The following is a 12454-nucleotide window of genomic DNA, read 5'->3' on the forward strand; positions in this document are numbered from 1 at the left end:
ACACACACACACACACACACACACACACGTTGCAAAACGCACTGCAATTAGGAAAAACTTGGGTCAGATGTGATGCCATTGAAATACTGTACGTTAGCTGTGCAAGAACCAGAAAAATACAAACCAGCACAACGCACACTAATTCTGAGTGCGACAGTGGCATACCTAGGGCATTTGACACCCTATGCTGGGTATTATAAGACACCCCCCCCCCCCCCCAAAAAAAAGGAAAAGAGCGAATACGGCATACTAAGCGCGCCACGCCAGGTAATGTCAGATATAGGTACCAACAGTGCAGGTAATATAGTTGCCCCAGTAAAGGTAGCATAGTTGCTTCCTTTATAGGTAGCTAGTATAGTTGCCCCCAGTGTAGCTAGTATAGTTGCCCCCAGTGTATGTAGTTTAGTTGCATCCAGTATAGCTAGTATAGTTGCCTCCAGTATAGTTGCCCCCAGTATAGCTAGTATAGTTGCCCCCAGTGAAGGTAGTATAGTTGCCCCCAGTGAAGCTAGCGTAGTTGCCCCAGTATAGCTAGTATAGTTGCCCCCAGTGAAGCTAGTATAGTTGCCCCCAGTGAAGTTAGTATAGTTGCCCCAGTATAGCTAGTATATTTGCCCCCAGTAAAGCTAGTTTAGTTGCCCCCAGTGTAGCTAGTACAGTTGCCCCAGTGTAGATAGTGTAGATAGTATAGTTGCCCCCAGTGTAGCTAGTATAGTTGCCCCCAGTATAGCAAGTATAGTTGCCCCCAGTATAGCTAGTGCAGTTGCCCCCAGTGTAGCTAGTAGTTGCTCCAGTGTAGTTAGTACAGTTGCCCCCAGTGTAGCTAGTACAGTAAACCCCAGTATAGCTAGTACAGTTGCCCCCAGTCTAGCTAGTACAGTTGCCCCCAGTCTAGCTAGTACAGTTGCCCCCAGTCTGGCTAGTACAGTTGCCCCCAGTATAGCTAGTACAGTTGCCCCCAGTACAGCTAGTACAGTTGCCCCCAGTATAGCTAGTACAGTTGCCCCCAGTATAGTTAGTATAGTTGCCCCCAGTGTAGCTAGTACAGTTGCCCAGTATAGCTAGTACAGTTGCCCCCAGTGTAGCTAGTACAGTTGTCCCCAGTGTAGCTAGTACAGTTGCCCCAGTATAGCTAGTATAGTTGCCCCCAGTGTAGCTAGTATAGTTGCCCCTGTATAGCTAGTATAGATGCCCCAGGAGGGGGAAGCAGCGCAAGAAGGAGGGGCAGTAGGGACAGTGGCGGGAAGGGTGCCAGAACCCCCCTCCCTCACCTGGGCTCCCTCCTTCTGTCTCCCTTCTGGCACCCCTCCCCGCCGCTGTCCCCACTGCCCCTCCTTCTAGCGTTGCTTCCCCCTCCTGCTCTGCTGCTGTGAGGGGGTCATGGTGACACCCCCCTAGCTGTCAGTCACCCAGTGCACCACACCCTGATGCGCTCTATGGTAGGAACGCCCCTGGAGTGTTAACGGACTCTCATCCAACTTTGAGGCAATCCAACTGTATACCTTATTGACTTAGTGGTTATTGCTTACTGCCGTACAAATGGCTCTCAGTTTTCGGTTTTACCATTGAGTTTACTTAAGACTACCGCCAATAAATATACATGTTCATTTTTTTTTATTTTCCCTTCAAAAATTGACACATTTTTGTATAATAAACAGTTTAAACATTGTTAGCAGGTGCATCAAAACATTGTAAAACATCAAAATTAGCCCTAGCCCAAACACAGACTCCCTGTGAAAATAATAAAAGAAGTGTACAACAGTACATACATATCATAGACTGAACCTGGAGCCTCAATATCCGGCCACTCAAACTCTTCAGGGCATCCGGCTGTTCTACACGGAGTCCGAATGTAATAGAAAAGTCCTGGCCACTCCTTACACAGCTTCTCCACTATGGAAAGGATTGTTAGATTGAAATCCCAGAGAGGCCCGAAATCTAAATAGAAATATTAACAGGTGTAGAAATTTGAATGTAGATCACGGTATTCACAGAATTTGCCCTTGCAGATCAGCACCTCTATACTCATCTGGATTTTAGGAAACACCTGTGAAGTTTCCTAGGCATTAGAAATGGTCAGTGAGAAGCAAATATTTCAAACTTGCATAAAAATGGAAATTGTATGCTGCTTCAAGCAGGGCCACTGAAAGTTGTCAGAAAGTGTTACAGGAAAATCTGTAAAAAGTCAAGTCAATGTTTTCTAGATGTATGGAGGTGGTTTTTATTTACTTCATTTATAACATCTGAACCCCAAAATTATCCACAAAACTCTGCAGACAATATTTTTCACTTGCAGAACTCAAACACCCCTGTGAGCGTTGCCATTCACTCTAAGGATCCAAATTCACATGACTGGTGAAAGATGTGGATGTCCAAAAAATACACGATTGGTGAAAGATGTGCAACTGAACTGCATGTGTTTTCATAAAGAGTTTTAAAATAATAAGAATATGAAATCAGATACATTTATTTGAGGATTTACCTTTGGGTTTTCCAGGCCTACGACTCCGCACTGCTAGATAACTGTCAGCTCTCTGGTTATGCTCCTTGATTAGTAATGGTTTTCCATTGTGCACCAGAAGAAAGCTGGATTTTTCCACCCAGTGAGTTGTGTAGAAGGAACATGATTGGACCATCAGCCTGAAATGTAGGGTGATAAGTAGTTCTGGCGTTGGATGTATTGCACCCATATTTCGTAATTACACAGACTGAAGAAAGATATCTCATCAAGAATATATTTAATGTTCTACCAAAAAAAAAAAAAAGCTGCAGAAAACTCCAGATAATTTAAACAAAGGCAAAAAAAATGGTAAAATTGATTAAAATCCCTCCTGATTCCATATGGCAATCAGATAAAATCCCTGGATAGGTGATGTACTTTTTATTATATTTGTTATGTTTTTACAGCATGATCATATTTCCTTATGTTTTTCATCTATATATACAATATATTGTATACTTACAATACAGTGGGCGTCATTGCAGGAAGTGATGACAGTGGAACGCACGCTGGAACGCGGAAGAGGTGAGTCATCCCCGCCCGCTGCCTCTTACTAATAGCAGCGGCTGCTGCTGCTGAGCTTAAGCTGGAGGTGAAGCGCAGATGGGGGACCCAGGTGAGGGAGGGGGGGATCCCACCCCCCTCCCCGCCGCTGTGCCCAATACCCCATTCCTACCCGCTACCCTCTCATGCGGCGTATGCTACGCCGTGGGACTGCTAGTAAATATAATTCAGCTAAGTTGGGTACACATTTTAAAAAGCTGTGCAAGAAGAGATAGGCGTCACATACTATATTATCTAAACTCAAGAACCCTTGCCCACACAACTACAGATATCTGCCGCCTTGTGCCCATACATTAACTATGCAGCTGTGCTTTTAACCCTTTTGCTAAGCAAGGTACATGGGTGAAGTTGAACACCATGTAAGTCTCTGAATTGCTGAACTAATGTACAAGCCACAGAAAGATCCATGAGGTCGAGGTCAGCACACTCACTTGAAGACTCACTCAGTTTTGCATCTTGGTGCATTTACATAAGGGAGAGTTCTGTCTGTCATGCATACCGTGACAGAGATATTTACATAGGCCAAATGCATGATTCCATGTTTGGAGACATGTGTTGTACTTATTAAAGTATATCCAAGGTGACATGTCTGTATGGGTCTCCTCCTGGCACTCCGGTTTCCTCCCACATCCCAAAAACATACAGAAAGGTTAATTGGCTTCCCCCTAAATTGTCCCTAGACCATTTACTACACGATACATATATTGACATATGACAATGTTAAGAATTAGATTGTGAGTTCCTCTCAGGGACAGTTAAAGTGTAACTGTCGGGCATAAAAGCAAAAATCAACTCTTTATTTTTATCTAGTAAACAAGTAATTAGTGATGGGCCGAACCTCCGTTTTAAGGTTCGCGAACCCTGTTCGCGAACTGCCGCGGAAGGTTCGGTTCGCAGGACTACAAGAGGGGACTTTTTTTCAAAAATACCTTATAGTTTTTGAGAAAATCAATTTTAAAGTAACTCCTTCTGACCGTGGGAAAATTAAGCGCCCGCCGACTTGAGCAGTTAATAGCAAAGCCGCTTTAAAAGCTAGAAACACCAAACTTGCAGAAAAACGTTAAGGAGAACAGTGGGAATAAGAGGAAATTTTTTTTTCAAAAAGACCTTATAGTTTTTGAGAAAATCTATTTTAAAGTATTAATGTAAATTCTCCTTCTGACCGTGGGAAAATATACCCCCGCCGACTTTAATGGTGGTTAATTGCAAAGCCCCTTTAAAAGCTAGCAACACCAAAATTAATGGGAATGTTAAGTAGAACAGTGGGAACAAGAGGAATTTTTTTTTTCAAAAAGACCTTATAGTTTTTGAGAAAATCGATTTTAAAGCTCCTTTAAAGCTCCGGATAGTGCTTATGTGGCATGAACTAATTCCCGCAGGACGACCGCTTTTGCGGTATTCGTTTTTTGACCCTGCATAGTTTGGCGTGCGAAAGCAAATGCATATTTGCATAAGCATTGCCTCATGAATAGCCAAAAGAGCCAGATTTGCAGAGCCAGACTTGCTAGGGTTAAAACTTGGTGTTAGAGCACGCATACATTTTCCTCAGGTAAGCATTTTTTGTGGTTGTATCCTTTGGAGGCAGGTGGAAGATGGCTTGCTCTGGTGGTGTGAGCCCTGGAGTGAGTTGTTTGCACCTGTCCTCCCCCCTTCTGGAGTGTTGTGTGTGAGCCAGCCCTGAGCTCTAAAGCTTGGGGTGACCCATGCTTCACTCCTTTCTCATGTGGTGCCCCCAAGTTAATGCGCATGTAGCAGAACGCAATGGACGTTAAGGTAAGTGCCTGTTTTTAAGTTTGGGAGGTTGGAGCGGACGGCTCCCCCCGGCGCTGGCCACGCTTGGGGGGTCACCTGCGCCACCCAGCCTCCCCCTCCGGGGTGCTGCTGTGGTTCCCAGGCGGTGAGAGTGCCTGGGACCCCGCGGTCCCCCGGTTGTATGGGGGCATTGGGAAGCCTCCCCGTGGCGCTCCTGGATAGTGCTTATGTGGCATGAACTAATTCCCGCAGGGCGACCGCTTTTGCGGTATTCGTTTTTTGACCCTGCATAGTTTGGCGTGCGAAAGCAAATGCATATTTGCATGAGCATTGCCTCATGAATAGCCAATTGAGCCAGATTTGCAGAGCCAGACTTGCTAGGGTTAAAACTTGGTGTTAGAGCACGCATACATTTTCCTCAGGTAAGCATTTTTTGTGGTTGTATCCTTTGGAGGCAGGTTGAAGATGGCTTACTCTGGTGGTGTGAGCCCTGGAGTGAGTTGTTTGCACCTGTCCTCCCCCCCTTCTGGAGTGTTGTGTGTGAGCCAGCCCTGAGCTCTAAAGCTTGGGGTGACCCATGCTTCACTCCTTTCTCATGTGGTGCCCCCAAGTTAATGCGCATGTAGCAGAACGCAATGGACGTTAAGGTAAGTGCCTGTTTTTAAGTTTGGGAGGTTGGAGCGGACGGCTCCCCCCGGCGCTGGCCACGCTTGGGGGGTCACCTGCGCCACCCAGCCTCCCCCTCCGGGGTGCTGTTGTGGTTCCCAGGTGGTGAGAGTGCCTGGGACCCCGCGGTCCCCCGGTTGTATGGGAGCATTGTGAAGCCTCCCCGTGGCGTTCCTGGATAGTGCTTATGTGGCATGAACTAATTCCCGCAGGGCGAAGGCTTTTGCGGTATTCGTTTTTTGACCCTGCATAGTTTGGCGTGCGAAAGCAAATGCATATTTGCATGAGCATTGCCTCATGAATAGCCAATTGAGCCAGATTTGCAGAGCCAGACTTGCTAGGGTTAAAACTTGGTGTTAGAGCACGCATACATTTTCCTCAGGTAAGCATTCCCCCTAAATTGTCCCTAGACCATTTACTACACGATACATACATTGACATATGACTATGGTAGGAATTAGATTGTGAGTTCCTCTCAGGGACAGTTAAAGTGTAACTGTCGGGCATAAAAGCAAAAATCAACTCTTTATTTTTATCTAGTAAACAAGTAATTAGTGATGGGCCGAACCTCCGATTTAAGGTTCGCGAACCCCGTTCGCGAACTCCCGCGGAAGGTTCGGTTCGCAGGAACTTCCGCAAACCGCAATAGACTTCAATGGGGAGGCTAACTTTGAAAACTAGAAACATTTCTGCTGGCCAGAAAAGTGATGGAAAAGATGTTTCAAGGTGTCTAACACCTGAGATCTTTCAGTGACTACAAGAGGGGAATTTTTTTTTTCAAAAATACCTTATAGTTTTTGAGAAAATCAATTTTAAAGTAACTCTTTCTGACCGTGGGAAAATTAAGCGCCCGCCGACTTTAGCAGTTAATAGCAAAGCCGCTTTAAAAGCTAGAAACACCAAACTTGCAGAAAATGTTAAGGAGAACAGTGGGAATAAGAGGAAAAAAAATGGTGTGAGATTTTGGAACGGTAAATAGGAGGCCCAATGAAAGCCTATGGGGGATTTTACTACTTTTGCACCCTTGTAACTCTGGTTTGCAGAGATGTAGGGAGCCAATCTTTGGAGTCCAAGTCTAACAATATGTCTTCTACCTGCATGAGACATTTCGTGAAATTCAGACGTTGCTAACGGCCATGGCTGCGATTTATGTACGTCAGAATCACTACCATTGAAATTGCCCAAATAAACAGATTTTTGTGACCCTAGGCTATGACCTCTTCGGCCTAGGGGCCCGAAACTCACCAGTTATGATCCCCCTAACAGTTCCTACAATGCTAGAAAATTTGCCACTGCTGAGCAATTGCCCTTTGAAAAGATTTGAGATTTTTGAAAGTGAAATAGGGAGCCTAATGGAAGCCTATGGCAGAATTCAGCACTTTTGCACCCCTATAATTCTGGTTGGTTATCATCACCCGCCGACTTTAGCAGTTAATAGCAAAGGCCCCTTACATCCTAGCAACACCAAATTTGCAGGATATGTTAAAAAGATAGCAGGAAACAATCTTTCTTCCGAGGCCACAAATGTGAAAAAAGTTAAATACCTTTTCATAATCCAGATCCATGGAGGACGCCATCCGCGCCCTCCCGTTCATTCCCCCATGGCTCCCGCAGTAATACCGGCCCCGGTCGGGTCCCGACTCCCGACCCCTCCGAACAGGTCGGGTTCTCATTCCCCACTCAATATGGCCGCCACAGATTGCCGCGGCTGCGCTGTCCGCACAGACGCGATTGCACCTGCACAGCTCTAGGGCCTCCTCCTGCCGCGTCATCAATATGCGTGCATACATCGGACGCATCGGGAGGAGGACCTAGAGCTGCGCAGCCGCAATCGCATCTATGCGGACTGCGCAGCCGCGGCAATCTTTGGCGGTCATATTGAGGGGGGGAATGAGAATCCGTCCCGTTTGGAGGGGTCAGGACCCGACCGGGGCCGGTATTACTGCGGGTGCCATGGCGGAATGAACGGGGGGCGCAGATGGCGTCCTCCATGGATCTGGATTATGAAATGGTATTTAACTTTCTTCATACTTGTGGCCTCGTAAGTCCTTTAAAAAAAAAAAATATATATATATATATATATATATGTGTGTATATATATATATATATATATATATATATATATATATATATATATATATATATATATATATATGTATATATATATATTTATTTATTTATTATTTTTATGTGCTGAGTGTGGGAAATAAATGAAAAAAAAAAAAAGACGTGGGGTCCCCCCTCCCGAGCCTCTGTAACCCCTTGTCCCCCATGCAGGCTGGGATAGCCAGAATGCGGAGCCCCGGCCGACTTGGGCTTCGCACCCTGAGCTATACCAGCCCGCATGGTCCATGGTATGGGGGGGGCTCCGGGGGGGGGGGGGAGGTGCAGCCAAGCCTTCCCCTCCTCTCCCCCCCGGAGCCCTTGTCCAATCCATGGACAAGGGGCTCTTCCCCACCTCCAGTGCCCCAGGAGGAGGTAGGGGCGATGGCTCCCTGGGGGGGGGGTCATGGTGGCATCTGAGAATGGGACCCCAGATGCCCACCCCCCTCCCAGAAGAAATGAGTATAGGGGTACAAAGTACCCTTTTCCCATTTCCAAAAAAGGGTTAAAAGAAATAAAAACACAACCACGAGAAAAGTATTTTATTATTCTAAATTTACCATAAATACTTACCTGTACCTTTAAAAAAGTTTTCCCACGCCAATATGCACGGTAAACAATCCAACGAACTGTATCCTCTTATGTTGCGATCTTCAATTAAGTTGATTGAAGATCTCCGATGCCTCCCACATAGCAGAGAATGCCTCCTTTTGGACGCATAGCTGCCGGCTCCTGCTGGCTCTCCCCACCTCCTCACCTGTCACTCTCACCTAGCCTGGCACCCAGGGGTGCACTGGGTGCCAGGCTAGGTGAGGGTGACAGGTGCAGGCAGGTGGGGAGAGACAGCAGCGATCCGGCAGCTTCACGTCCTGCTCAGGACGCATTCTCTGCTATACTAACGGTTCTTGAATCATCCGGTTCTTTTTAATGAATCGGTTCTTTTTTTATGAATCGGCTCATTTTACTTTGAAACTTTAAAATTGATTTTCTCAAAAAGTATAAGATCTTTTTGAAAAAAAATCTTTTCCTCTTGTTCCCACTATTCCACTTAACATTCCCAACAATTTTGGTGTTTCTACCATGTAATGGGACTTTGCTATTAACCGTTAAAGTCGGCGGCCATTAAAGTCTATGGGCGAACCGAACTTTGAAAAAAGTTCCCGGTTCTCTGCGAACGCGAACCACCAAAGTTCGCCTGGAACCGTTCGCCGGCGAACCGTTCGGCCCATCTCTACAAGTAATAAGGATGCTAACTAGGCAATACAAAAGTTAAAATCACTATTACTTTTCTTCTTGTTAAGTAATCATTCCCCAGTTTACCTGACTCTTAATTGGTACACACAAAATTTGGTACACACAAAGGAAGTTGCAGGGCATGCCGGGTTGTCAATTTTTGCTTCTCTACTTTCCCCTCAGACTTAACTAAAGCTGCCTCATTGGCTGAAGGCTCTTTCCTCCTGTCTCCCCCCCCCCCCCCCCACACACACACACACACACACCTCTGTTCCTCTTTGATTGGCCAATATTTCTCATGCTGAGACAATGCACTTTCTATAGTGAAGGGCGGGCAATGCATACACAAAGAGGCAGAGGAGAGTAAGGGAGGAAATTACATCAATATTGGCTTCAAAATAGCCACAGGTAAAATGGGAAATGTTAAGAATTTTCTCCTTTTTACTGTAGAAAAATCACTAAAATCAAAATGTGGACAGTGCAATACATATGTTACGTAAGTAGAGCAAGTATTTATCCACTTATGAGTTTGTTTTATTTTCTGAGATAGTATGGCTGACAGCTCCTCTTTGAGAGACAAGATAATATACTCTGTATAGCACTGCGGAAGATGTCGATGCTTTATACTAAATAATAATAATAATGGTGAGATAAACGTGTATATACAGTGCCAAGCACACAAAGCACTATTCTGTGTTCTTAATTTTCTTTCTCGGCCTGAAAGAGATAAACGTCAGGTCTGCCATAATAGTTTTTAAGTCTGCTTTGTAAATGTCTAAACATAAATTAAAAACACATTTTGTCATATACCTTTGGAAAAATCCTTCAGGAATTTGTGGAGAAAAGTATACTCTGATGTAAATATCCTCGGCGTGATCTCCACCCCACCGCTCAGTGACTTCCATGAAGGTTCTGAGATAAGTTGGGAAGAGATAGCACAGCTCCTTTGGAGAACTTCTAACAGACCATGGACTACCAGGAATAAATTCTTGGGCTCCTGGATTAAGGGCCTTCATGTTCCTAACAGGCATACATATCTGAAAGTGAATTAACAGACTCATAAGCTTTCCATCTTCTCTTGAATTTCCTAACAAATCATAGAGGAGATCCTTTGTATCGTTCAGTGGGAAAATTTGAAGCTGTTGTTTAACCAGAGTTTTAATAGCTTGCAAGCGCAGCATGGCCTTAGAGCAGAGCATTTCCTTCCATTTCAGAACATCACGCTTGAAGGCTCTTTCTGAAACTAGGACTTCAGCTGGTATTTTCTCTAACTGACTAACAAGGTCGTGCCTGACAATCATCTGGAATATAGAAAGTAAACATATCTTAGATTGTAAATTATTTTAATAACCCAAAGACTAAATGCAAATTTTTTTTGTGGTAGGCTAACGTGTAAAGAATGCAAAAAGTTTAAAAAATGTTTCATTAGAGCAATTTCCACATACAACAAAAAATTTACAGTAATCAAAACCAAATCTAACCTTAAAAATAGTTATTAGGAAAGATGGTTTCAGAAACACAGTGTTGAGCAAAGGTTCGAAGTCCTCGTACCAAACAATGAGACCGATTCGATGGAGATACCGTAAAATATCTTTCAAAAGTTCTTTATCCAAGTTTCTGTCTTCAGTCCTTAGTAAAATCTCACTCAAAAGATAATCTAAGTTCATAATGCCTGTAGAGCGAATCACAAAAAGTGGCATTAGCTTGATATACGCACATTACTGGCAAGTAATGTGATGTGAAGATATGTATGTCCTATGTAAAGCGCTGCAAGAAATAAACGCATCAAAGCTGAATAAATGTATAAAATAAATAATGTCACATTAACCAAAACCATAAATATGAAACTTTGCTGTCCCTACAGCTTTATAAAGGCACGGGTAACACTAATGTGGACATTATTCTCTGTTACCTGGTGGCTAACATAATTAGATTCATTTTAGGGAATCATTAGTTACTGGTTGCTCATGGAATTGGAGGGACATGTTCTCAATGACCAAAGATATTTGTCACACAAAAGTATTAAAAAAGTTTTCTCGAAAAATGTCCTATTGATCACAATTGCAAACAAATGTAAAATTGAAAATACATTTGTACACATACAGGATCTTCTCAAAAAATTAGCATATTGTGATAAAGTTCATTATTTTCTGTAATGTACTGATAAACATTAGACTTTCATATATCTTAGATTCATTACACTACAACTGAAGTAATTCAAGCCTTTTATTTTTTTAATATTGATGATTTTGGCATACAGCTCATGAAAACTCAAAATTCCTATCTCAAAAAATTAGCATATTTCATCCGACCAATAAAAGAAAAGTGTTTTTAAAACAAAAAAAAGTCAACCTTCAAATAATTATGTTCAGTTATGCACTCAATACTTGGTCAGAAATCCTTTTGCAGAAATGACTGCTTCAATGCGGCATGGCATGGAGGCAATCAGCCTGTGGCACTGCTCAGGTGTTATGGAGGCCCAGGATGCTTCAATAGCGGCTTTAAGCTCATCCAAAGTGTTGGGTCTTGCGTCTCTCAACTTTCTCTTCACAGTATCCCACAGATTCTCTATGGGGTTCAGGTCAGGAGAGTTGGCAGGCCAATTGAGCACAGTAATACCATGGTCAGTAAACCATTTACCAGTGGTTTTGGCACTGTGAGCAGGTGCCAGGTCGTGCTGAAAAATGAAATCTTCATCTCCATAAAGCTTTTCAGCAGATGGAAGCATGAACCCACTTTTGAACCAAAAACAGCGGCAGAGGCGCCTGACCTGGGCTACAGAGAAGCAGCACTGGACTGTTGCTCAGTGGTCCAAAATACTTTTTTCGGATGAAAGAAACTTTTACATGTCATTCGGAAATCAAGGTGCCAGAGTCTGGAGGAAGACTGGGGAGAGGGAAATGCCAAAATGCCTGAAGTCCAGTGTCAAGTACCCACAGTCAGTGATGGTCTGGGGTACCATGTCAGCTGCTGGTGTTGGTCCACTGTGTTTTATCAAGGGCAGGGTCAATGCAGTTAGCTATCAGGAGATTTTGGAGCACTTCATGCTTCCATCTGCTGAAAAGCTTTATGGAGATGAAGATTTCATTTTTCAGCACGACCTGGCACCTGCTCACAGTGCAAAAACCACTGGTAAATGGTTTACTGACCATGGTATTACTGTGCTCAATTGGCCTGCCAACCCTCCTGACCTGAACCCCATAGAGAATCTGTGGGATATTGTGAAGAGAAAGTTGAGAGACGCAAGACCCAACACTCTGGATGAGCTTAAGGCTGCTATTGAAGCATCCTGGGCCTCCATAACACCTGAGCAGTGCCACAGGCTGATTGCCTCCATGCCACGCTGCATTGAAGCAGTCATTTCTGCAAAAGGATTCCCGACCAAGTATTGAGTGCATAACTGAACATAATTATTTGAAGGTTGACTTTTTTTGTTTTAAAAACACTTTTCTTTTATTGGTCGGATGAAATATGCTAATTTTTTGAGATAGGAATTTTGAGTTTTCATGAGCTGTATGCCAAAATCATCAATATTAAAAAAATAAAAGGCTTGAACTACTTCAGTTGTAGTGTAATGAATCTAAGATATATGAAAGTCCAATGTTTATCAGTACATTACAGAAAATAATGAACTTT

At 43.7% G+C, this 12454-nt stretch overlaps 1 protein-coding gene across 1 annotated transcript in view; it reads right to left on the bottom strand.

The window, feature by feature from the left end:
- The window catches only part of LOC137538225 (malignant fibrous histiocytoma-amplified sequence 1-like), a 92181-nt gene that overhangs the window by 52434 nt on the left and 27293 nt on the right, over positions 1 to 12454 (bottom strand). Inside the window, exons 5-8 of the mRNA XM_068260271.1 lie at positions 10300 to 10490; positions 9629 to 10119; positions 2483 to 2640; positions 1770 to 1938 (exon numbers count right to left, since the gene is read on the bottom strand). Of these exons, the coding sequence (XP_068116372.1) occupies positions 1770 to 1938; positions 2483 to 2640; positions 9629 to 10119; positions 10300 to 10490 (1009 nt within the window). The remainder of the gene's footprint in view (positions 1 to 1769; positions 1939 to 2482; positions 2641 to 9628; positions 10120 to 10299; positions 10491 to 12454) is intronic.

This window comes from Hyperolius riggenbachi, chromosome 11 (genome assembly GCF_040937935.1).
Source record: "Hyperolius riggenbachi isolate aHypRig1 chromosome 11, aHypRig1.pri, whole genome shotgun sequence".
Taxonomy (NCBI): domain Eukaryota; kingdom Metazoa; phylum Chordata; class Amphibia; order Anura; family Hyperoliidae; genus Hyperolius; species Hyperolius riggenbachi.